Source organism: Carcharhinus amblyrhynchos, unplaced genomic scaffold, assembly GCF_965287045.1.
Source record: "Carcharhinus amblyrhynchos unplaced genomic scaffold, sCarAmb.v2.hapA scaffold_37, whole genome shotgun sequence".
In the NCBI taxonomy this organism is placed as follows: domain Eukaryota; kingdom Metazoa; phylum Chordata; class Chondrichthyes; order Carcharhiniformes; family Carcharhinidae; genus Carcharhinus; species Carcharhinus amblyrhynchos.
This window is the reverse complement of record NW_027649778.1, coordinates 9,312,888-9,338,361: the sequence shown is the minus strand read 5'-3', so window position 1 is coordinate 9,338,361 and position 25,474 is coordinate 9,312,888. Positions and strand designations below refer to the sequence as shown.

The 25,474-nt window shown below is 51.5% G+C and overlaps 1 protein-coding gene across 1 annotated transcript in view; it reads left to right on the top strand.

Annotated features, from left to right (window-relative positions):
- The first annotated feature begins 766 nt into the window (after window positions 1-766).
- LOC145362156 (calpain-8-like) overlaps window positions 767-25,474 on the top strand; it is a 70,928-nt gene continuing 46,220 nt past the window's right edge. The window contains exons 1-4 of the mRNA XM_080218205.1: window positions 767-1,057; window positions 7,127-7,196; window positions 17,665-17,783; window positions 19,171-19,304. Of these exons, the coding sequence (XP_080074331.1) occupies window positions 767-1,057; window positions 7,127-7,196; window positions 17,665-17,783; window positions 19,171-19,304 (614 nt within the window). The remainder of the gene's footprint in view (window positions 1,058-7,126; window positions 7,197-17,664; window positions 17,784-19,170; window positions 19,305-25,474) is intronic.

Genomic DNA, 25,474 nt, shown 5'->3' with positions numbered 1-25,474 from the left:
GAGGGGAGAGACAGAGAGGGAGAGGGAAGAAACAGAGAGGGAGAGGGAGAAACAGAGAGGGAGAGGGGGAAACAGAGAGGGAGAGGGAGAAACAGAGAGGGAGAGGGGGGAAACAGAGAGGGAGAGGGGGAAACAGAGAGGGAGGGGAGAGAACAGAGAGGGGGGGGAGAGAACAGAGAGGGAGAAACAGAGAGGGAGGGGGAGAAACAGAGAGGGAGGGGGAGAAACAGAGAGGGAGGGGGAGAAACAGAGAGGGAGGGGGGAGGAACGGAGAGGAGAGGGGAGGACGGAGAGGGAGAGGGGAGGAACGGGAGAGGGAGAGGGGAGGAACAGAGAGGGAGAGGGGAAAAACGGAGATGGAGAGGGAGAGGGAGAGGGAGGGACAGAGAGGGACAGAGACGGAGGAACAGAGATGGAGAGGAAGGAGAAACAGAGAGAGAGAGGGAGGGACAGAGAGAGGGAGGGGACAGGGAGAGGGAGGGACAGGGAGAGGGAGAGTGACAGAGAGGGGAGAGGGACAGAGAGGAGGGAGGGGAACAGAGAGGGGAGAGGGAGGGACAGAAGGAGGGAGAGGGAGGGACAGAAGGAGGGAGAGGGAGGGACAGAAGGAGGGAGAGGGAGGGACAGAAGGAGGGAGAGGGAGGAGGGAGAGGGAGGGACAGAAGGAGGAAGGAACACAGAGAGAGACTGGCAGCTAGGTGTGACTGGAGGCAGGTAACCTGCAGCTGACTTGGAGAATTGGATCAGAAGCGGCGGCAGCAACAACATGGGGAACACCGACTCCAACATCCCGGAGGACACCGAGCCCTTTTCCCCGGGATACAATGAGCCCTTTTCCCCGGGAGACACTGAGCCCTCTGCCCCGGGAGACACTGAAGTCTCTCCCCCGGGGAGAGGGAGCCGGGAGAAGCCGGTGCGGTTCCAGCAGCAGCATTTTGGGAGGCTCCGGAGGCAGTTACTGCGGGACCAACAACTGTTCAAAGATCCCAACTTCCCTGCTGGAGATGAGGCTTTGGGACACCTGAAGACAACCGGGATCGAGTGGATCCGAGCCAGTGTAAGATCCTGGGAGCTGGGAAAAACTGTGTAATCTCAAACACCAAATTAAAGTCCAACCAGGTTAAAGTCTGTCTGCACTCCAAGCCTTGGCTCGAACTCTCTCCCCACAGATGCTGCCAGACCTGCTGGGGTTTTCCAGCACTTTCCTCTTTTGGTTAAAGTCCAACAGGGTTTAATTTGGCAGCACAAGCTTTCGGAGCACTCCCCCTTCCCCAGGTGAGTGACTGGGTGAAGGAGCAGTGCTGCCAAAGCTGCTGGACTGTGACCTGGTGTTGTGAGATTATTTTTCTGTCCCAATCCAGCCCAAGGCTGGAATCCAGGTGAAATTCATACCAATTGTAAATTTCAGCCTGTAACACTGGTTCCTGTTTTTATTTGTTTAATAGTGCGCATTCTATCATGACAGCATTAAATTTTACACAAATTTCTGTTTTGATAATGTTCCTTAACAAAACTTATATTACTGCTAATGTGTCAGTATTTACAGGGGGTCCCCGGGGAGTGTGTCAGTATTTACAAGGGGGTCCCCGGGGAGTGTGTCAGTATTTACAAGGGGGTCCCCGGGGAGTGTGTCAGTATTTACAGGGGGTCCCCGGGGGGGAGTGTGTCAGTATTTACAGGGGGTCCCGGGGGGGAGTGTGTCAGTATTTACAGGGGGTCCCCGGGGGGGGAGTGTGTCAGTATTTACAGGGGGTCCCCGGGGGGGGAGTGTGTCAGTATTTACAGGGGGTCCCCGGGGGGGGAGTGTGTCAGTATTTACAGGGGGTCCCCGGGGGGGGAGTGTGTCAGTATTTACAGGGGGTCCCCGGGGGGGGAGTGTGTCAGTATTTACAGGGGGTCCCCGGGGGGGGAGTGTGTCAGTATTTACAGGGGGTCCCCAGGGGGGAGTGTCAGTATTTACAGGGGGTCCCCGGGGGGGAGTGTGTCAGTATTTACAGGGGGTCCCCGGGGGGGGAGTGTCAGTATTTACAGGGGGGTCCCCGGGGGAGTGTGTCAGTATTTACAGGGGGTCCCCGGGGGGAGTGTGTCAGTATTTACAGGGGGTCCCCGGGGGGGAGTGTGTCAGTATTTACAGGGGGTCCCCGGGGGGGAGTGTCAGTATTTACAGGGGGTCCCCGGGGGGGAGTGTGTCAGTATTTACAGGGGGTCCCCGGGGGGAGTGTGTCAGTATTTACAGGGGGTCCCCGGGGGAGTGTGTCAGTATTTACAGGGGGTCCCCGGGGGGGAGTGTCAGTATTTACAGGGGGTCCCCGGGGGGGAGTGTGTCAGTATTTACAGGGGGTCCCCAGGGGGGAGTGTCAGTATTTACAGGGGGTCCCCGGGGGGGAGTGTGTCAGTATTTACAGGGGGTCCCCAGGGGGGAGTGTCAGTATTTACAGGGGGTCCCCGGGGGGGAGTGTGTCAGTATTTACAGGGGGGTCCCGGGGGAGTGTGTCAGTATTTACAGGGGGTCCCCGGGGAGTGTGTCAGTATTTACAGGGGGTCCCCGGGGGGGGAGTGTGTCAGTATTTACAGGGGGTCCCCGGGGGGGGGAGTGTGTCAGTATTTACAGGGGGTCCCGGGGAGTGTGTCAGTATTTACAGGGGGTCCCCGGGGAGTGTGTCAGTATTTACAGGGGGTCCCGGGGGGGAGTGTGTCAGTATTTACAGGGGGTCCCGGGGGGGAGTGTGTCAGTATTTACAGGGGGTCCCCGGGGAGTGTGTCAGTATTTACAGGGGGTCCCCGGGGGGGGAGTGTGTCAGTATTTACAGGGGGTCCCCGGGGGGGGGAGTGTGTCAGTATTTACAGGGGGTCCCGGGGGAGTGTGTCAGTATTTACAGGGGGTCCCCGGGGGGAGTGTGTCAGTATTTACAGGGGGTCCCCGGGGGGGAGTGTGTCAGTATTTACAGGGGGGTCCCCGGGGGGGGAGTGTGTCAGTATTTACAGGGGGTCCCCGTGGGAGGAGTGTGTCAGTATTTACAGGGGGTCCCCGGGGGGGGAGTGTGTCAGTATTTACAGGGGGTCCCGGGGGGGAGTGTGTCAGTATTTACAGGGTGTCCCCGGGGGGGGAGTGTGTCAGTATTTACAGGGGGGTCCCCGTGGGAGTGTGTCAGTATTTACAGGGGGTCCCCGTGGGAGGAGTGTGTCAGTATTTACAGGGGGGTCCCCGGGGGGGAGTGTGTCAGTATTTACAGGGTGTCCCGGGGGGGGAGTGTGTCAGTATTTACAGGGGGGTCCCCGGGGAGTGTGTCAGTATTTACAGGGGGTCCCGTGGGAGGAGTGTGTCAGTATTTACAGGGGGTCCCCGGGGGGGGAGTGTGTCAGTATTTACAGGGGGTCCCGGGGAGTGTGTCAGTATTTACAGGGGGTCCCCGGGGGGGAGTGTGTCAGTATTTACAGGGGGGTCCCCGGGGGGGGAGTGTGTCAGTATTTACAGGGGGGTCCCCGGGGGGGGAGTGTGTCAGTATTTACAGGGGGTCCCCGTGGGAGGAGTGTGTCAGTATTTACAGGGGGTCCCCGGGGGGGGAGTGTGTCAGTATTTACAGGGGGTCCCCGGGGGGGGAGTGTGTCAGTATTTACAGGGGATCCCCGGGGGGGGAGTGTGTCAGTATTTACAGGGGGTCCCCGGGGGGGAGTGTGTCAGTATTTACAGGGGGTCCCCGGGGGGAGTGTGTCAGTATTTACAGGGGATCCCCGGGGGGAGTGTGTCAGTATTTACAGGGGGGTCCCCGGGGGGGGAGTGTGTCAGTATTTACAGGGGGTCCCCGGGGGGCGAGTGTGTCAGTATTTACAGGGGGTCCCCGGGGGGGAGTGTGTCAGTATTTACAGGGGGTCCCGGGGGGGAGTGTGTCAGTATTTACAGGGGGTCCCCGGGGGGCGAGTGTGTCAGTATTTACAGGGGGTCCCGGGGGGGGAGTGTGTCAGTATTTACAGGGGGTCCCCAGGGAGTGTGTCAGTATTTACAGGGGGTCCCCGGGGGGAGTGTGTCAGTATTTACAGGGGGTCCCCGTGGGAGGAGTGTGTCAGTATTTACAGGGGGTCCCCGGGGGGAGTGTGTCAGTATTTACAGGGGGTCCCCGTGGGAGGAGTGTGTCAGTATTTACAGGGGGTCCCCAGGGGGGAGTGTGTCAGTATTTACAGGGGGTCCCTGGGGGGAGTGTGTCAGTATTTACAGGGGGGTCCCTGGGGGGAGTGTGTCAGTATTTACAGGGGGTCCCGGGGGGGAGTGTGTCAGTATTTACAGGGGGGTCCCGGGGGGGAGTGTGTCAGTATTTACAGGGGGTCCCGGGGAGTGTGTCAGTATTTACAGGGGATCCCCAGGGGGGAGTGTGTCAGTATTTACAGGGGATCCCCAGGGGGGAGTGTGTCAGTATTTACAGGGGGTCCCCGTGGGGGGAGTGTGTCAGTATTTACAGGGGATCCCCAGGGGGGAGTGTGTCAGTATTTACAGGGGGTCCCCGGGGGGGAGTGTGTCAGTATTTACAGGGGGTCCCCGGGGGGGGAGTGTGTCAGTATTTACAGGGGATCCCCGGGGGGGGAGTGTGTCAGTATTTACAGGGGGTCCCCGGGGGGGGGAGTGTGTCAGTATTTACAGGGGGGTCCCCGGGGGGGAGTGTGTCAGTATTTACAGGGGGTCCCCGGGGGGGGAGTGTGTCAGTATTTACAGGGGGTCCCCGGGGGGGGAGTGTGTCAGTATTTACAGGGGATCCCCGGGGGGGGAGTGTGTCAGTATTTACAGGGGGTCCCCGGGGGGGGGAGTGTGTCAGTATTTACAGGGGGGTCCCCGGGGGGGAGTGTGTCAGTATTTACAGGGGGTCCCCGGGGGGAATGTGTCAGTATTTACAGGGGGGTCCCCGGGGGGAGTGTGTCAGTATTTACAGGGGGGTCCCCGGGGGGAGTGTGTCAGTATTTACAGGGGGGTCCCCGGGGGAGTGTGTCAGTATTTACAGGGGGGTCCCCGGGGGGGAGTGTGTCAGTATTTACAGGGGGGTCCCCGGGGGGGAGTGTGTCAGTATTTACAGGGGGTCCCCGGGGGGAATGTGTCAGTATTTACAGGGGGGTCCCCGGGGGGAGTGTGTCAGTATTTACAGGGGGGTCCCCGGGGGGAGTGTGTCAGTATTTACAGGGGGTCCCCGGGGGGAGTGTGTCAGTATTTACAGGGGGACCCGGGGGGGAGTGTGTCAGTATTTACAGGGGGGTCCCCGGGGGGAGTGTGTCAGTATTTACAGGGGGGTCCCCGGGGGGGAGTGTGTCAGTATTTACAGGGGGGTCCCGGGGGAATATGTCAGTATTTACTGAGGGTGTTTATGTGTTAGTACTTGCAAAGATTAGCAGAGTTGTGTCGTAGGGGGAAGGTGTCCTGGAAATATCTCTGTATTCCTTTAGAGAGCCTTGGGGAGTCTGAATTGCTTACTGGTCATGCCCTGGATTTCATTGAATCACTGCAGTGCAGAAGGAGGCCATTCAGCCCATCGGGTTTGTACCCACTCTCCTACCCAGGCCCTTTCCCTATATATTTGCTTATCCCCCTATCCCACACATCTTGGGACACTAAGGGGCAATTTGGCACGGCCAACATAGCTAACCTACACATCCTTGGAGTGTGGGATGAACCAAGAGCACCCAGAGGAAACCCCTGCAGACACGGGGAGAATGTGCAAACTCCACATGGACAGCCATCCAAGGCTGGAATTGAACCTGGGTCCCTGATGCCATGAGGCAGCACTGTTAACCACTGTGCCACCCTAATACCAGAATCCCAAATTACATTGTGAAGCCAGACTAGATCCCAACATTTTTTTTTATTTTGGCATAAACGTGAGGATAATATACTTCACTCCAGGGAAATTCTAGTGATAAATTAGGGATCTTTTATAGTAAAAGTTTTGTTTTATTCAATAACACAGTTTAAATATAACTCTAACAAATGGAGCAGCTTAACTGTTACCTGATGAACAATATTTAGACACGAAAAGAAACAACTCTAATTCCTAACTTATCACTGTTTCAGTTCCAGATAAGCAACATTCTCCTTATAAACTCAGAAGCCACTTTAAATACAGTTAGCAACCATAAATATACTTGCTATAATGAGTCAAAACAGGCTTGAAGGTTTCAGAGAGATTTTGTCGAGAGGGCAGCTTGCAGAGGTGATGGCCAGCCACCAGACTATTAATCCGGCTACTGTTCTGGGGACCAGGGTTCGAATCCTGCCACGGCACATAGTGGAATTTGAATTCAATAGAAAGTATCGGGGTTTAAGAATCTGCTGATGACCATGAAACCATTGTCGGAAAAAAAAATCTGGCTCACTAATGTCCTTTGAAGAAGGAAATCTGCCGTTCTTATCTGGTCTGGCTTACATGTGACTCCAGGGATACAGCAATGTAGTCGACTCTTAACTGCTCTCGGGCACCTAGGGATAGGCAATGAATACTGACCAGCTAGTGATGTCCCAGGGATGAACAGAAAAAGAAACCTGTCTTGAAATAAACCTCATCTTGTACTGAAGAAGTGTTTCTTCTCTGTGATATATCTAGCTCCTCCCATTAACCACATTATCACCTGATCCTGTCAATCTATCCATTCTTTTCATAGAAACCCTACAGTGCAGAAAGAGGCCCTTCGGCCCATCGAGTCTGCACCAAACACAATCCCACCCCAGGCCCTACCCCCATATCCCTACATATTACACCCACTAATCCCTCTAACCTACACATCTCAGGATACTAAGGGGCAATTTCTTAGCATGGCCAATCAACCTAACCCGCACATCTTTGGACTGTGGGAGGAAACCGGAGAAAACCCACGCTGACACGAGGAGAATGTGCAAACTCCACACACAGACAGTGACCCGAGCCGGGAATCGAATCCAGGACCCTGGAGCTGTGAAGCAGCAGTGCTAACCACTGTGCTACCGTACCGGGTTTTAATCAAAAACCCCCATTTCTTTTTGAAGGCGAAAGTCCATTAGCTCTCTCCTAAATAAACGCCACACAGCGAAATGTGTAATGATCCTCACAGCATCATCACATTATAAGGTTATAAAGCAGAAATTTACATTTAACCCCCTCTGCTTATTTTGCAGGATCTCTTTCGAAATCCTCAGTTCTTTGTGGAATCGATTAGCACGACAGATATCTGCCAAGGACAGCTGGGTAAGTGATACAGGCGGCAGGGATAGGCTGGGTTCACTTCACAGCAACATATCGCTCTGTATCCCAGGCTGTTTCAGATCTTCCTCACGTTACCAGTTGCTTTAGGACACCAGCTAGCTAGGAACAGCAGGACTCCTGGGGAAATTCATTGCCTTTTGCACTCGAGAGGATGGGGAGAGTTTCAGAGTAGGCTAGGGAACCCGAGAGTAGCAGTGAGGAGGGGTAAGAATCCATTAATTGTCCCCCGCTCTGCATCGCCACTCGACTGAGACAAGGGTCTGGATGTGAAACTGCTCCTGCACGGAACACACCCTGGACATTCAGCCTGAATCTCATCAAGGGACAGCGTAGAGGGAGCTTTACTCTGTATCTAACCCCGTGCTGTACCTGTCCTGGGAGTGTTTGATGAGGGGGACAGTGTAGAGGGAGCTTTACTCTGTATCTAACCCCGTGCTGTACCTGTCCTGGGGAGTGTTTGATGGGGGGACAGTGTAGAGGGAGCTTTACTCTGTATCTAACCCCGTGCTGTACCTGTCCTGGGGAGTGTTTGATGGGGACAGTGTAGAGGGAGCTTTACTCTGTATCTAACCCCGTGCTGTACCTGTCCTGGGAGTGTTTGATGGGGGGACAGTGTAGAGGGAGCTTTACTCTGTATCTAACCCCGTGCTGTACCTGTCCTGGGAGTGTTTGATGGGGGACAGTGTCAAGGGAGCTTTACTCTGTATCTAACCCCGTGCTGTACCTGTCCTGGGAGTGTTTGATGGGGGACAGTGTAGAGGGAGCTTTACTCTGTATCTAAGCCCGTGCTGTACCTGTCCTGGGGAGTGTTTGATGGGGGACAGTGTAGAGGGAGCTTTACTCTGTATCTAACCCCGTGCTGTACCTGTCCTGGGGAGTGTTTGATGGGGGACAGTGTAGAGGGAGCTTTACTCTGTATCTAACCCCGTGCTGTACCTGTCCTGGGGAGTGTTTGATGGGGGACAGTGTCGAGGGAGCTTTACTCTGTATCTAAGTCCAGGGGAAACCTGGGGATGGGGGGGGGGACACATGGGGCCAATCTGGATTCTGAGTGCAGCGCCAACAGACATTTTGTTGACTGTTGCCCAGATGCAGGGTTGCTGTTTATTCTGTCCGTGTAGACTGAAGCAATTTGTGCGTACAGCGAGGGGCAGGTGAAGTGAGGTGTGCGCTGATGTTTCACAAGACTGACTGTTGGAGCTGTGCCCTCCCTCTGTGCCCAGAGCATCAATATTTCTTTTGTTTTAACCTGTTGAAGTCAATGAGAGTTTTGTTAATGTGTAAATAATGAAACAAAGAGGATGACTCATCCTGGGACCAGTCAACTGAGCGTGTCAGCGTAAGATATAGGAGCAGAATTGGGCCACTCAGCCCATTTACTCTGCTCTGCTGTTCTATCACAGCTCTCTCAACCGCCTTTGCCCCCCCCCTTCACCCCTGATCCCCTTATTGACCAAGAGCCTGTCTTAAAGACACTCAATGACCTGGCCTCCGTAGCCCTCTCACTTCCACAGGTTCACCTCCCTCTGGCTGAAGAAATCCCTCCTCCTCTGAGTATTAAAGGCGCGTCCCTTCACCCTGAGGCCGTGCCCTCGAGTCTCTCCCACTCGTGGAAACATCCTCTCCGCGGCCACTCTATCCAGGTCTCGGTATTCTGTACGTTTCACTTAGATACCCCCCCCCTCCTCATGTTGGGAAAGAAAAGGTTCTGCATTTATGTAGCGCCTTTTGCCACATCTGGGCACCTTAATCCACTTTGCAACCGATCCCGGCCATTCCCATTCTTACAGAGGTGTCCAGCCATTCCCAAACACTTTCTTTTTTTGGTTACTCACCATAAGCAAAAACTAGGCCATGGCCTGGTGGTATTATCGCCTGGCTATTAATCCAGAAACTCAACTAACGCTCTGGGGGACCCGGGTTCAAATCCCACGACGGCAGATGGTGAAATGTGAATTCAATAACAAAAAAATCTGGAATTAAGAATCTACTGATGACCCATTGTCGGAAAAACCCCATCTGGTTCACTAATGGCCTTTAGGGAAGGAAATCTGCCATCCTTAACCGGTCTGGCCTACGTGACACCAGAGCCGCAGCAACATGGTTGACTCCCAACTGCCCTCCAAGGGATGGGTGGTAAATACTGGCCAGCCAGTGACACCCATGTCCCACATGTGAAACACAGACATTCTCTCTCCCACCTTTGGCATGTCCGCTATGACTCTCACCAACTTTTACAGATGCCCCATAGAAAGCATTCTTTCCGGTTGTATCACAGCTTGGTCTGGGCTCCTGCTCTGCCCAAGACCGCAAGAAACTACAAAAGGTCATGAATGTAACCCAGTCAGAAAGGACAGTAGCCCACTTAGAAAGGACAGCAGGACTAGAGGGCACAGCCTCAAGACAAGAGGGGGACAGTTTAGAACAGAGTTGAGGAGGAACTTCTTCTCTCAAAGGGTGGTGAATCTCTGGAATTCTCTGCCCATCGAAGTGGTGGAGGCTGCCTCGCTAAATATATTTAAGTCACGAGTAGATAGGTTTCTGATAGACAAGGGAATTAAGGGGAGAAAGCGGGAAAGTGGAACAGATCCACTTCAGATCAGCCATGATCTTATTGAATGGCGGGGCAGGCTCGAAGGGCTAGATGGCCGACTCCTGCTCTTATTTCTTACGTTCTTATGTTCAATCCATCACGCAAACCAGCCTCCCATCCATTGACTCTGTCTACACTTCCTGCTGCCTCGGAATTAAGGACCCCGGACATTCTCCCTTCCACCACCTTCTGTTGGGAAAAGGATACAAAAGTCTGAGGTCACGTACCAACCGAGTCAAGAACAGCTTCTTCCCTGCTGCCGTCAGACTTTATGGACCCTACCTCGCATTAAGTTGATCTTTCTCTACACCCTCGCTGTGACTGTAACACTACATTCTGCATCCTCTCCTTTCCTTCTCTATGAGCGGCATGCTTTGTCTGTATAGCGTGCAAGAAACAATACTTTTCACTGTGTGTTAATATGTGTGACAATAATAAATCAACTCAAAACGAATTAAAAAAAGATCAGGTTCCCCACCCTCCCTCAATGTGGTTGGCTCTCAACTGTCCTGTGGGATGGTTGATCGAGCCAAGGATAACTCGGGATGGCCAAAACGAGAAGCTGTTTGCCATTCTCACCCTTTGTCTTAACAGTTTAGTGTCTTGAAGGCTTCCAAATTGTCGAGCCAGAGAAGTCTTTGGCAAATGTCTTAAGCCTGGTGAGAGCGCTCCTGGCTCGAATATAAGCGTCCAAGGAGTGCCGGGCAGAGAAGCAAAGCACAGGATCGGGGGGTGAGGAGGGTCACCCTGCCCAGAGACTCTTGAGATTCCACTAGGGAAGCCATACAAAACCACAGAAGGCGCCGTGACTTCCACAAGTAGTCCAGAGAAATAAACATTACTTATTATCGATTACGTCATTTGTGGAGACGAAGAACACATCTGTACACCAGATGGGAAGAATATTGATCCATTTCCAAGCTAAAAATCCCAATTTTTGTCTTCGTTCTGGGGACATAGGAGCAAGCAAGCTCTTTGCTTGCTAGAAGATAGGAGCAATGGGAGGCCATTTGGCCCTTCGAGCCTGCTCTGCCATCCATCACGGTCACGGCTCATTGCCCAACTCAATACCCTGGTCCTGTTTTCTCCCCTTTAACCTTTGATCCCATTCGCCCCTTATCTAGCCACCTTTTGAGTCCAGTCGATGTTTTGGCATCAACTAATATGGACAAGCGCGTCACTGGCTGGCCTGCGTTTATTGCCCATCTCTAATTGCCCCTTGAGTGTATGTTTGTGAGCCATAAGATATGGGAGCAGCATTCGGCCCATCAAGTTTGCTCTGCCATTCACGGTAGCACGGTGGGTTAGCACTGCTGCTTCACAGCTCTGGGGTCCTGGGTTCGATTCCCGGCTCGGGTCACTGTCTGTGTGTGGAGTTTGCACATTCTCCTCGTGTCTGCGTGGGTTTCTTCCGGGTGCTCCGGTTTCCTCCCACAGTCCACAGATGTGCGGGTTAGGTTGATTGGGCCGTGCTAAGAAATTGTCCTGGGATGTGTAGGTTTAGAGGGGATTAGTGGGTATAATATGTAGGGATATGGGGGTAGGACCTGGGTGGGATTGTGTTCGGGGCAGACTCGATGGGCCGAAGGACCTCTTTGTGCACTGTAGGGTTCTATGATTCTATCACGACTGATAAATTTCTTAACCCCATCCTCCTACCTTTTCCCCTTTGCCAATCAAGAACCTATCTATCTCTGTCTTAAAGACACTCAATGCCTCAACCTCCTCTGCCGCAATGAGTTCCACAGATTCACCAGCCTCTGGCTGACAAAATTCCTCCTCAACTCAGCTCTAAAGGGTTGTCCCTTTACTCTGAGGCCGTGCCCTCGGATCCCAGTCTCTCCGACTATTGGAAACATCTTCCCCACATCCACTCTGTCCAGGCCTCTTAGTATTCTGGAAGTTATAATGATATCCACCCCGCCCTCATCCTCCTGAATCTATCGAGTGCAGACCAGGAGATCTCAAACATTCCTCATACACCAAGACTTTCATTCCCAGGATCATGAACCTCCTCTGGATTCTCTCCAAGACCAGCACATCTTTCCCTCCGAGCTGTCTTGAGTCGCTGCAGTGATGTAGGTACATCCATAGTGCTTTTAGGGAGGGGGGGTTCCAGGATTTTGACCCAGTGACAGTGAAGGAATGGCGATATTGTGTGGTGGGGAGAGGGGGAGGATTCTCTGGCCTCCTCCCTCCGTGTTACTCGCAGTGGGAGGTGGCACACCGCTTACTGATGATGGAATGCTGTCAACGGTATTCCCTACGGATTTCACCCCACACTTCCAGGAAACCCGTGACAGGGGGCCTTAGGCAGGACCGGACTTTGTGGACAGTCGGAAAATTCCAGCCATAGTTCCAAGTGAGGATGGTGGCGCAGTGGTTAGCACTGCTCCCCATAGTGCCAAGGACCAGGGTTCGATTCCCAGCTCGGGTCACTGCCTGTGCGGAGCCTGCACATTCTCCCTGTCTCTGCGTGGGTTTCCTCTGGGTGCTCCGGTTTCCTCCCACAGTCTGAAAGACGTGCTGGGCTAGGTGGATTGGCCATGCTAAATTGCCCCTTAGTGTCCAAAGATGTGTAGGTTAGGTGGATTGTCCGTGCTAAATTGCCCCTTAGTGTCCAAAGATGTTCAGGTTAGGTGGATTGTCCATGCTAAATTGTCCCTTAGTGTCCAAAGATGTGCAGGTTAGGTGGATTGGCCATGCTAATTGTCCCTTAGTGTCCAAAGATGTGCAGGTTAGGTGGATTGACCATGCTAAATTGTCCCTTAGTGTCCAAAGATGTGCAGGTTAGGTGGATTGGCCATGCTAAATTGTCCCTTAGTGTCCAAAGATGTGCAGGTTAGGTGGATTGGCCATGCTAAATTGTCCCTTAGTGTCCAAAGATGTGCAGGTTAGGTGGATTGGCCATGCTAAATTGCCCCTTAGTGTCCAAAGATGTGCAGGTTAGGTGGATTGACCATGCTAAATTGTCCCTTAGTGTCCAAAGATGTTCAGGTTAGGGTGGATTGGCCATGCTAAATTGTCCCTTAGTGTCCAAAGATGTGTAGGTTAGGTGGATTGGCCATGCTAAATTGCCCCTTAGCATCAGGGGGATTAACAGGGTAAATACATGGGGCTACAGGGATAGGGCCTGGGTGGGATTGTGGTCGGTGCAGACTTGATGGGCTGAATGACCTCCTTCTGCACTCTGGGGAATCAATGGTAACAGGGTGGGAAAGAAGTTATGAAATAAGCAAAATAATTAGTCGTGCTATTGCACCAGAAGCACGCAGAGTTGGAACAAGTGCTGAGAAAATGGATATGTTAGTTGAATCCAGTTCGATTATATTCATAGTTTTGACGATGCCAAAATGAAAACAAGCTCAGCTCCAAGTGTCAACGGAAGAGATTATTCTCCAGCTGGCTGTCGGGTTCTGTGGTGAAGCTTGGAAAGCGTTTTCTTTTCAGGTTCGCCTGCTGCAGATTGTTTTTATGACTCCATTTAATCTCTATTGCCCACCAGGAAGCAGTGTCGATTCAGGCATTAACCTGCATTACCCAACAGACTCTCCCCGGCACCCAACCTTACAGAATGACACAATCCAGTGTTGGAAGACTAGATTCCTGAGATAACCAGGAATGTGAAAGTGACTCGTGATTGGGGTTAGACCAGTACTTGTTTGATTTGATTTATTGTTGTTAAGTTTATTAACGTACATTAAAAAGTATTGATTCTTGCACAAAGCATACAGAGAGTGCAGAATGTAGGGTTACAGTCATGGCGAGGGTGTAGAGAAAGGTCAACTTAATGCGAGGTAGGTCCATTCATAAGTCTGACAGCAACGGCCATTCTTGAGTACGTGACCTCAGGCTTTCGTATCTTCTTCCCGACGGAAGATGGTGGAAGAGAGAATGTCCAGGGTGCGTGGGGTCCTTGATTATGCTGGCTGCTTTTCCAAGGCAGCGGGAAGTGTAGACAGAGTCAATAGACAACACTTGCCTAGATAAGGATTGCAAAGGGATCTTGATCAGTTGGGCCAGTGGGCTGACGAATGGCAGATGGAGTAATTTAGACAAATGCGAGGTGATGCATTTTGGTAGATTGAACCAGGGCAGGACTTACTCAGTTAATGGTAGGGCGTTGGGGAGAGTTACAGAACAAAGAGATCTAGGGGTACATGTTCATAGCTCCTTGAAAGTGGAGTCACAGGTGGACAGAGTGGTGAAGAAGGCATTCAGCATGCTTGGTTTCATCGATCAGAACATTGAATACAGGAGTTGAGACGTCTTGTTGTACAAGATATTGGTAAGGCTACATTTGGAATACTGTGTGCAGTTCTGGTCACCCTATTATAGAAGGGCTATTATTAAACTAGAAAGAGTGCAGAAAAGATTTACTAGGATGCTACTGAGACTTGATGGATTGAGTTATAAGGAGAGGCTGGATAGACTGGGACTTTTTTTCTCTGGAGCGTAGGAGGCTGAGGGGTGATCTTATAGAGATGTATAAAATAATGAGGGACATAGACAAGTAGATAGGCAATATCTTTTCCCAAAGATAGGGGAGTCTAAAACTAGAAGGCATAGGTTTAAGGTGAGAGGGGAGAGATACAAAAGGGTCCAGAGGGACAGTTGTTTCACCCAGAGGGTGGTGAGTGTCTGGAATGAGCTGTCAGAGGTGGTAGTAGAGGCGGGTACAATTTTGTCTTTTAAAAAGTATTTAGACAGTTACATGGGTACGATGGGTATAGAGGGACATGGGCCAAATGCGGGCAATTGGGACTAGCTTAGGGGTTTAAGATAACAGGGCAGCATGGACAAGTTGGGCCGAAGGGCCTGTTCCCATGCTGTAAACCTCTGTGACTGTGAGATAAGTGCAGCACGTAGAAAGTAGAAGCAGGAGGAGGCCATTTGGCCCTTCGAGCCTGCTCTACCATTCATTTCCATCACGGCTGATTATCAAATTCAACATCCTGACCTCGCCTTCCTCCCCATGTCCTGTGATCCCTTTAACCCCACGAGCTACAGTGGTGAGCACTGCTGCCTCACAGCGGCAAGGTTCGATTCCCGGCTTGGGTCACCGTCCGTGTGGAGTTTGCACGTTCTCCCCTGTGTCTGCGTGGGTTTCCTCCGGGTGCTCCGGTTTCCTCCCACAGCCCAAAGATGTGCGGGATTGACCATGCTAAATTGCCTCTGGTGGGGTAAATGCATGGGGTTATGGGGATAGGGCCTCAATGGGCTAAATTCTGTTGGACTCTATAATTCTACCATATCTTCTCGAAATCACATGATATTTTGACCTCAACTTTCTGTGATAGTGAATTTCCCCTCTCTGTGGGTAAAGAAAGTTCTCCTCACCTCAGTCCTAAAAGGTTTACCCCTTATGCTCAAACACTGGACTCCCCCCGCCAATCGGGAACATTCTTTCTGAATCTACCCTGTTAGAATTTTATAAGTTTCTATGCAATCCCCTCTCAATCTTCTAAACTCCAGTGAATACAATCCTTACTGAGTGAGTCTCTCTTGATGTGACAGACCTGCCATCCCAGGAATCATCCTGGTAAACCTTTGCTGGAGTTCGTCTGGAGCAAGCTCCGGTCAAAAATCTCGACACCAGTCGGGATAAAGCAACCCACTTAATTGGCACTCCATCTACCACTCTCAATGCTCCACCACTTACGCACAGTGTGTACCATCTATAAGATGCACTGCAACAAAGCCCCTTGAACAGCACCTTCCAAGCCCTCTACCATCTAGGACGAGGGCAGCAGATACATCACCAACACCTGGAGGTTCCCCTCCAAGCGACACACCATCCCGACTTGGAAATGTTGGCCTTTGGAATGTTGTTGAATGTTGAAATTTGGAAGGCGGATGGAATGCTGGCCTTTATAGCGAGGGGGATAGAATATAAAAGCAGGGAGGTCTTGCTGCAACTGTACAGGGCACTGGTGAGGCCGCAGCTGGAGTACTGTGTGCAGTTTTGGTCGCCGCACTTACGCAAGGATATATTGGCCTTGGAGGGAGTGCAGAGGAGGTTCACTAGGCTGATACCGGAGATGAGGGGGTTGGACTGTGAAGAGAGACTAAATAGACTGGGTCTGTACTCGCTGGAGTTTAGAAGGATGAGGGGGATCTTATAGAGACGTATAAGATAATGAAGGGGATGGATAGGGTAGAGGTAGAGAGATTCTTCCTGCTTAGAAAGGACAGCAGGACTAGAGGGCACAGCCTCAAGATAAGGGGGGGAGGTTTAGAACGGAGTTGAGGAGGAACTTCTTCACTCAAAGGGTGGTGAATCTCTGGAATTCTCTGCCTGTTGAAGTGGTGGAGGCTACCTCGCTGAATATACTTAAGTCACGGGTAGATAGGTTTCTGATAGACAGGGGAATTAAGGGTTATGGGGAGAAGGTGGGAAAGTGGAACTGATCCACTTCAGATCAGCCATGATCTTATTGAATGGCGGGGCAGGCTCGAAAGGCTGGATGGCCTACTCCTGCTCCTATTTCTTATGGTCTTATGAAATATATTTCTTCACTGTCGCTGGGTCAAAATCCTGGAACTTCCCTCTCTAACAGCACGGTGGGTGTTCCTACACCACAGGGACTGCAGCAGGTTTAAGAAGGCAGCTCACCCACCACCTTCTCAAGGGGCAATTAGGGATGGGCAGTGAATGCTGGGCCCGGCCAGCGATGGTCACATCGTGTGATCTGTGAAAGGAGAAAGCAGTGATTCGGGTTTGATGAACCTCTGCAAACTCAGCAGAATCATTCGAAACAGCCTCAAGGTCTGTCAGCTTTCATTGAACTGCCAGGCTCGAATTGGATAGCAGAGCAGGACTGAGGGACAGAGTGGCCTCTGGTGTTCACACAGAGAAATGTGAAGATTGACGTTTTCCAGCTGATATAATCCCTGAGATACTGATTCACACACTGTGTGTTTGCTGGTTACACACTCTATCTATCTCTCCCTCTCTCTCACACTCTGTCTCTGTTTCCCCATCTCTCTCTCTCTCTTTCTTTATCTCTTTCTCTAGACCCTGTCTCTCTCTCTCTCTATTTCTCTGTCTGTCTATCGTTCTCACTCTTTCAACCTCCTCTCTCTCAATCCCTTTCTATCTCTCCCTTTGCCTCTCTATCTGCCCCCCTCTCTCTATTACTCCTCCCTATCTCTTTGTCTGTCTCTCTCTCTCTATCACTCCTTTTCTCTCCCCCTCTATCTCTTTCTCCCCATCTCTCTCTTTTTATTGCTCTCTCTGTCTCCCTCTCCATCTCTTTCACTCCCTCTCTCTCTCTCTCTCTATCGCTCCCTCTTTCTCTCCCTCTCTCTCTATCTTTCCATCTCTCTCTGTCTCTTTATTTCTCTGTCCCCAGTCGCTCACTCACTCTCTCTATCACTCTACCTCTCTCTCTATTTCTCTGTTTATCACTCTCGCTCTCTCAACCCCACCTCTCTGTTCCATTATCTCTCTCACTGTCTTTCTATCTGTCTCTCTCTGTCTCCCTCTGTCTGCCTCTTTCTCTCCCTCTGCCTCTCTCTTTTTTTCTCTTTGTCTCTCTCTCTCTCTCTCTATCTCTCATAAGAACATAAGAAATAGGAGCAGGAGTCGGCCACCTAGCCCTTCGAGCCTGCCCCGCCATTCAATAAGATCATGGCTGATCTGTCGTCAGTTCGCTCCGTCTCTCTGTCTCTTTCTGTCTCTCTGTCCCTCTCTTTCTTTTGTCTCTCTGTCTCTCACTCACACTGTCTCTCGCTGCGTCTCTCTCTTGCCCTCTGCCTCTCTCTCTGTCTGTCTCTCTCCCTCCCTCGCTCTGTCTCTCTCCCTCCCTCGCTCTGTCTCTCTCCCTCACTCACACACTCTTTCTCTCTCCTCAGGTGACTGTTGGTTCCTGGCAGCTGTGTCCTCACTCACCCTGGACGAAAGTCTCTTTTACTATGTGGTTCCCAGTGAACAGAGTTTCCAGAAGAATTATGCTGGGATCTTCCGCTTTCGGGTATGGACCTGGGATTAGAGACAGCGTGTGTGTGTGTGTGTGTGTGTGTGTGTGTGAGTGAGTGTGTACGTGTGTAAATGAGTATGCATTCCTCACTGTCTCCATCGACACACCCTCCCCCTCCCCCTCCCCCTCCCCCTCCCCTCTCCCCCTCCCCCCTCCCCTCTCCCCCCTCCCCCTCCCCTCTCACTCAGGCCTCGCTGCTCAGACACGTAGAATGATTGCGGGGGAATGCTGGGGAGGAGTGAGTGGGCGGCGGAGGAAGTGAGTGAGTGTGGAGGCGTGAGGGCGAGGGGTGAAGGGGGGATGGGAGTGAAGAGGTGAATGGGGGGGTGGGGGGTGAGAGTGAGGGGGTGATAGGGTGGGGGTAAGGGGGGTGAATGGGGTGATTGAGTGGGGGTGCGGGGTGGCGGTGAGGGGGTGGGGGTAAAGGGTGAATGGGGTGAGGGGGTGAATGGGGGGGTGGCGGTGAGGGGGTGAATGGGGGGGTGGCGGTGAGGGGGTGAATGGGGTGTGGGGGGTGGGTGAGGGGGTGAATGGGGGGTGGCGGTGAGGGGGTGAATGGGGGGGTGGCAGTGAGGGGGTGAATGGGGGGGTGGTGGTGAGGGGGTGAATGGGGGGTGGCGGTGAGGGGGTGAATGGGGGGGTGGCAGTGAGGGGGTGAATGGGGGGTGGCGGTGAGGGGGTGAATGGGGGGTGGCGGTGAGGGGGTGGGGGTGAATGGGGGGTGGCAGTGAGGGGGTGAATGGGGGGGTGGCGGTGAGGGGTGAATGGGGGGGTGGCGGTGAGGGGGTGAATGGGGGGGTGGCGGTGAGGGGGTGAATGGGGTGTGGGGGGTGGGGTGAGGGGGTGAATGGGGGGGTGGCGGTGAGGGGGTGAATGGGGGGGTGGCGGTGAGGGGGTGAATGGGGGGGTGGCGGTGAGGGGGTGAATGGGGGGGTGGCGGTGAGGGGGTGAATGGGGTGTGGGGGGGGGGTGATGGGGTGTGGGGGGTGGCGGTGAGGGGGTGAATGGGGGGTGGTGGTGAGGGGGTGAATGGGGTGTGGGGGGTGGCGGTGAGGGGGTGAATGGGGGGGTGGTGGTGAGGGGGTGAATGGGGGGGTGGCGGTGAGGGGGTGAATGGGGGGTGGCGGTGAGGGGGTGAATGGGGGGGTGGTGGTGAGGGGGTGAATGGGGTGTGGGGGGGTGGCGGTGAGGGGGTGAATGGGGTGCGGGGGGTGGCGGTGAGGGGGTGAATGGGGGGATGGCAGTGAGGGGGTGAATGGGGTGCAAGGGGTGGCGGTGAGGGGGTGAATGGGGTGTGGGGGGTGGCGGTGAGGGGGGGTTCGCGCTCGCCGGGACAGAGTGTGTTCCTGGATTTTTTCCCCTCTTGCCGCTCTCTCCCCAGTTCTGGCAGTACGGGAAGTGGGTGGAAGTCGTTATCGACGATATTCTGCCGACCAAATACAGGAAGCTGATCTTCACATCCTCCTCATCGCGGAACGAGCTTTGGAGTGCCCTGCTGGAAAAGGCCTACGCCAAGTAGGAATCACATTGCACTGAACACTGGATAATAATCGGAAAGATTTACTGTCTGTAACTCGCAAAGGAGCTGGAAACAGAAGTGAAAAGAGTAGTGACCGTTTCCCCGAGGCATCGAATCCCCGCTCGCCCCAAATTCCTCTCACTCTCTGTCCCACTGCATTCTTGCCGGGGTCAATATATTGAGGGGTACCCCTCGGGGCTGCTGGCCAGGGGAGCTTTCGGTGGTTCTGGCACTGGGTGAGGGGGGCACGGCGTCAGCTCAGTGTGATATTGGGAAACTTTTTAAAGTTTAGATTGTCCTTCCTCAGCCAACAGGATCAGAGACTGATGGGCTCGCGAAAGGGTGATGGAGTGATAGAGGGTCTCCAGACGCTGGTCGCTGGTGTGGAACAGGCTTGGAGACTTACACCAATTCCTCCTGTTCGCCCGTTCCAACGGGACGGGATATGGGTTGAATTAGGTCAGCGTTGATGGTACACGTGTAAGAAATAGGAGCAGGAGTAGGCCATCTAGCCCTTCGAGCCTGCCCCACCATTCAATAAGATCATGGCTGATCTGAAGTGGATCAGTTCCACTTTCCCGCTTTCTCCCCTTAATTCCCCTGTCTATCAGAAACCTATCTACCCGTGACTTAAATATATTTAGCGAGGCAGCCTCCACCACTTCAACGGGCAGAGAATTCCAGAGATTCACCACCCTTTGAGTGAAGAAGTTCCTCCTCAACTCCGTTCTAAACTGCCCCCCCTTTATCTTGAGGCTGTGCCCCCTAGTCCTACTATCCTTTCTGAGCGGGAAGAGTCTCTCTACCTCTACCCTATCCATCCCCTTCATTATCTTATACATCTCTATAAGATCCCCCCTCATCCTTCTAAACTCCAATGAGTACAGACCCAGTCTATTCAATCTCTCCTCATAAGCTAACCCCCTCATCTCCGGTATCAACCTGGTAAATGGACATGGAGAAGGACATGCACACACTGACACGCACATACATGCTTACACTGCGTGCACACACACACACACACACACACACACACACACACACAGATGGACCCACGCATACACAGGCACATTTGTATGCACAAATATATGCGCACACATGGATGAGTACATGCATGCACACACACATGATACAAGCACACAGACATTCGCACACATGACACACTCTCACATACATGCACAGACACGCAAGCGTGCAGACACAAATGTATGTGCGCACATGCAAACGAGCACATGCATGCACACAGGCATACACACACATGACAGACTCACGCATACATGCACACACACACGCATGGAGGCACAGGTGCAGAGACAAATGCTTGCGCGGGCACACATGAGTGCATGCATGCACACAGACATACACATACATGGCACCCCCACGTATGTGCACATGCATACAGGTGTGCACACACATACTCCACACCTAGTGATGTGGCGGGTGAGGGGGGGTATGGGGGGGTGCGGTGAGAGTTGATGAGTGAAACCTAATAAGATGATTCAATAATACATGTGATTTATTATTGTCACGTGTATTGGGATACAGTGAAAAGTATGGGTTCTTACGCACTCTACAGACAAAGCATACTGTTCATAGAGAAGGAAAGGAGAGAGTGAAGAACGTAGTGTTACAATCACAGGGTGTAGAGAAAGATCAGCTGAATATTTGATTTGATTTATTATTGTCACGTGTTTTGGGATACAGTGAAAAGTATTGTTTTTTGCGTGCTATAAGACAAAGCATGCCGTTCATAGAGAAGGAAAGGAGAGGGTGCAGAAGATAGCACTGCAGTCACAGATAGAGGGGAGAGAAAGATTGGCTTAATATTTGATTTGATTTATTATTGTCACATGTATTGGGATACAGTGAAGATCCTTCTCTCTGAATAACAGCGAAACAGCAGCAGTGTTTACCCGAACAGCACTCGCTGTGAAACCAGGGGAACCAGTTCCTCATTGTGCCTGTGGGGCACAGGTTCCTTCGTGGAAACCCAGCTGTTCAGTAACTGCAACATAACACCCCAGGCCTGTGCGTGTCACACGCAGTCATAAGAACATAAGAAATAGGAGCAGGCGTAGGCCATCCAGCCCTTCGAGCCTGCCCCGCCATTCAATAAGATCATGGCTGATCTGAAGTGGATCAGTTCCACTTTCCCGCTTTCTCCCCATAACCCTTAATCCCCTTGTCTATCAGAAACCTATCCACCCGTGACTTAAGTATATTCAACGAAGTAGCCTCCACCACTTCAACGGGCAGAGAATTCCAGAGATTCCAGGAGTGAAGAAGTTCCTCCTCAACTCTGTTCTAAACTGTGTCCCGCACCCCCACCTCCTCTTATTTTGAGGCTGTGTTCTCTAGTCCTGGTTACTCAGTGGTGGGGAGAAAGTGGAGGAGGGGTGGCGGCGAAGGGGGGAGGGGGGTGTTGGCGTTGGGTCTTGATACGATCTGGAATACACTTACCTGGACGGGTGGTGCCTCATTCAACAATGACCCGTGAAGGGAACTTGATCACTTGTGGAAAAGGGAAATGTGAGACGAATCTCGAGTCGGATTGTATGAAGAGTAACTAGATACTGGTGACTCTTTTAGATTTAAGCCTCATTAGAAACGCCCAAAAGCTGTAGAGTTTGTCTTTGATTTCAGTTTGATTTATTATTGTCACATGTACTGGGATACAGTGAAAAGTATTGTTTTTTGCGCACGATACAGACAAAGCATACCGTTCATAGAGAAGGAAAGGAGAGAGTGAAGAATGTAGTGTTACAATCACAGATAGGGTGTAGTGAAAGATCAGTTTAATATTTTATTTAATTTATTATTGTCACATGTACTGGGATACAGTGAAAAGTATTGTTTTTTGCGCACGATACAGACAAAGCATACCGTTCATAGAGAAGGAAAGGAGAGGGTGCAGAAGATAGCATTGCAGTCATAGACAGGGTGTAGGGAAAGATCTGCTTAATATTTTATTTAATTTATTATTGTCACATGTACTGGGATACAGTGAAAAGTATTGTTTCTTGCGCGCTGTACAGACAAAGCATACCGTTCATAGAGAAGGAAAGGAGAGAGTGAAGAATGTAGTGTTACAATCACAGATAGGGTGTAGTGAAAGATCAGTTTAATATTTGATTTAATTTATCATTGTCACATGTATTGGGATACAGTGAAAAGTATTGTTTCTTGCGCACTATACAGACAAAGCATACTGTTCATAGAGAAGGAAAGGAGAGGGTGCAGAAGATAGCATTGCAGTCATAGATAGGGGGTAGAGAAAGATCGGCTTAATATTTGATTTGATTTATTATTGTCACATGTATTGGGATACAGTGAAAAGTATTGTTTCTTGCTCGCTATACAGACAAAGCATACCGTTAATAGAGAAGGAAAGGAAAGGGTGCAGAAGATATCATTGCAGCCACAGATAGGGTGTAGAGAAAGATCGGCTTAATATTTGATTTGATTTATTATTGTCACATGTATTGGGATGCAGTGAAAAGTATTGTTTCTTGCGCGCTGTACAGGTTTAAGTCCAACCGATTTATTTGATAGTAAACTCACAAGCTTTCGAGGTTTCCCTCTTCGTCAGGTGAATGGAGAGTTCTAGCCTCAGACAGAGCACAGAACAGCACATATAACAGCTGTCTGTGCTGTTATATACTCTGTCTGAGGCCAGAACTCTCCATTCACCTGATGAAGAGGGAAACCTCGAAAGCTTGTGAGTTTACTATCAAATAAATTGGTTGGACTTAAAACTGGTGTTATCGGACTCCTTGCATCACTCGATTAGGTCAGTGGTGCTGATTTGATTAGATGAGGGTGTACTTTTAATTTAGTTTCTGTTGGTGCCACCCTGTCCACTTCCCTTTGAACTTGTTTGCATTTTAAAAGCATTCCTTTTGCCTGCTTGTCTGAATCGATTCCCTTGAGATCTTCAATGGAGGGGTTCTGAGTGCAGTTTAAACTGTTTCATATTCTCTACCTAACTTCAGAAATCTGTTATCTGCTAACAAATCCAAATGCTGTGAACTGGTCTTTAAGAGACTCCAGTGTCTTTCCTACAACCAGTGTTAAGTCCTGTCGTTTCCTTTCTAACCATATGAATTATGTTTGCCATTCCCCAGTTCACAAGCTTCCTTCCTTTATTAATGGGAGTCCTAGTTATGGGCTTGAATGCTGATTAGTTTCTGTAAATAACCAAGGGCGCATCCCAACTGGAACAATCCTGTTGCACTTAATCATTTACCCGTATCTCTATCCCTCAATCGCAAAGGTTTTCCAACCAATATCGCACTTAGCATCGCAACACAAATAACAGACTCCCTCACTCTGTAACACTCTGATATACCCCACACCCCCCACTGTAACACTCTGTTATACCCCACACCCCCTCACTGTAACACTCTGATATACCCCACACCCCTGACACTGATATATCCCACACCCCCTCACTGTAACACACTGATATACCCCACACCCCCTCACTGTAACGCTCTGATATACCCCACACCCCCTCACTGTAACGCTCTGATATATCCCACACCCCTCACTGTAACACTCTGATATACCCCACACCCCCTCACTGTAACACTCTGATATACCCCACATCCCCTCACTGTAACACTCTGATATACCCCACACCCCCTCACTGTAACACTCTGATATATCCCACACCCCCTCACTGTAACACTCTGATATACCCCACACCCCCTCACTGTAACGCTCTGATATACCCCACACCCCCTCACTGTAACACTCTGATATACCCCACACCCCCTCACTGTAACACTCTGATATACCCCACATCCCCTCACTGTAACACTCTGATATACCCCGCATCCCCTCACTGTAACACTCTGATATACCCCACACCCCCTCACTGTAACACTCTGATATACCCCACACCCCCTCACTGTAACGCTCTGATATACCCCACACCCCCTCACTGTAACACTCTGATATACCCCGCACCCCCTCACTGTAACACTCTGATATACCCCACACCCCCTCACTGTAACACACTGATATACCCCACACCCCTCACTGTAACACACTGATATACCCCACACCCCCTCACTGTAACACTCTGATATACCCCACACCCCTCACTGTAACACACTGATATACCCCACACCCCCTCACTGTAACACTCTGATATACCCCACACCCCTCACTGTAACACACTGATATACCCCACACCCCCTCACTGTAACACTCTGATATACCCCACACCCCTCACTGTAACACTCTGATATACCCCACACCCCCTCACTGTAACACTCTGATATACCCCACACCCCTCACTGTAACACTCTGATATACCCCACACCCCCTCACTGTAACACACTGATATACCCCACACCCCCTCACTGTAACACTCTGATATACCCCACACCCCCTCACTGTAACACTCTGATATACCCCACACCCCCTCACTGTTACACTCTCTGATATACCCCACACCCCCTCACTGTAACACTCTGATATACCCCACACCCCCTCACTGTAACACTCTGATATACCCCACACCCCCTCACTGTAACACTCTGATATACCCCACACCCCCTCACTGTAACACTCTGATATACCCCACACCCCCTCACTGTAACACTCTGATATACCCCACACCCCCTCACTGTAACACTCTGATATACCCCACACCCCCTCACTGTAACACTCTGATATACCCCGCACCCCCTCACTGTAACACTCTGATATATCCCACACCCCCTCACTGTAACACTCTGATATACCCCGCACCCCCTCACTGTAACACTCTGATATACCCCGCACCCCCTCACTGTAACACTCTGATATATCCCACACCCCCTCACTGTAACACTCTGATATACCCCGCACCCCCTCACTGTAACACTCTGATATATCCCACACCCCTCACTGTAACACTCTGATATACCCCACACCCCCTCACTGTAACACTCTGATATACCCCACACCCCCTCACTGTAACACTCTGATATACCCCACACCCCCTCACTGTAACACTCTGATATACCCCACACCCCCTCACTGTAACACTCTGATATACCCCACACCCCCTCACTGTAACACTCTGATATACCCCACACCCCCTCACTGTAACACTCTGATATACCCCACACCCCCCTCACTGTAACACTCTGATATACCCCACACCCCCTCACTG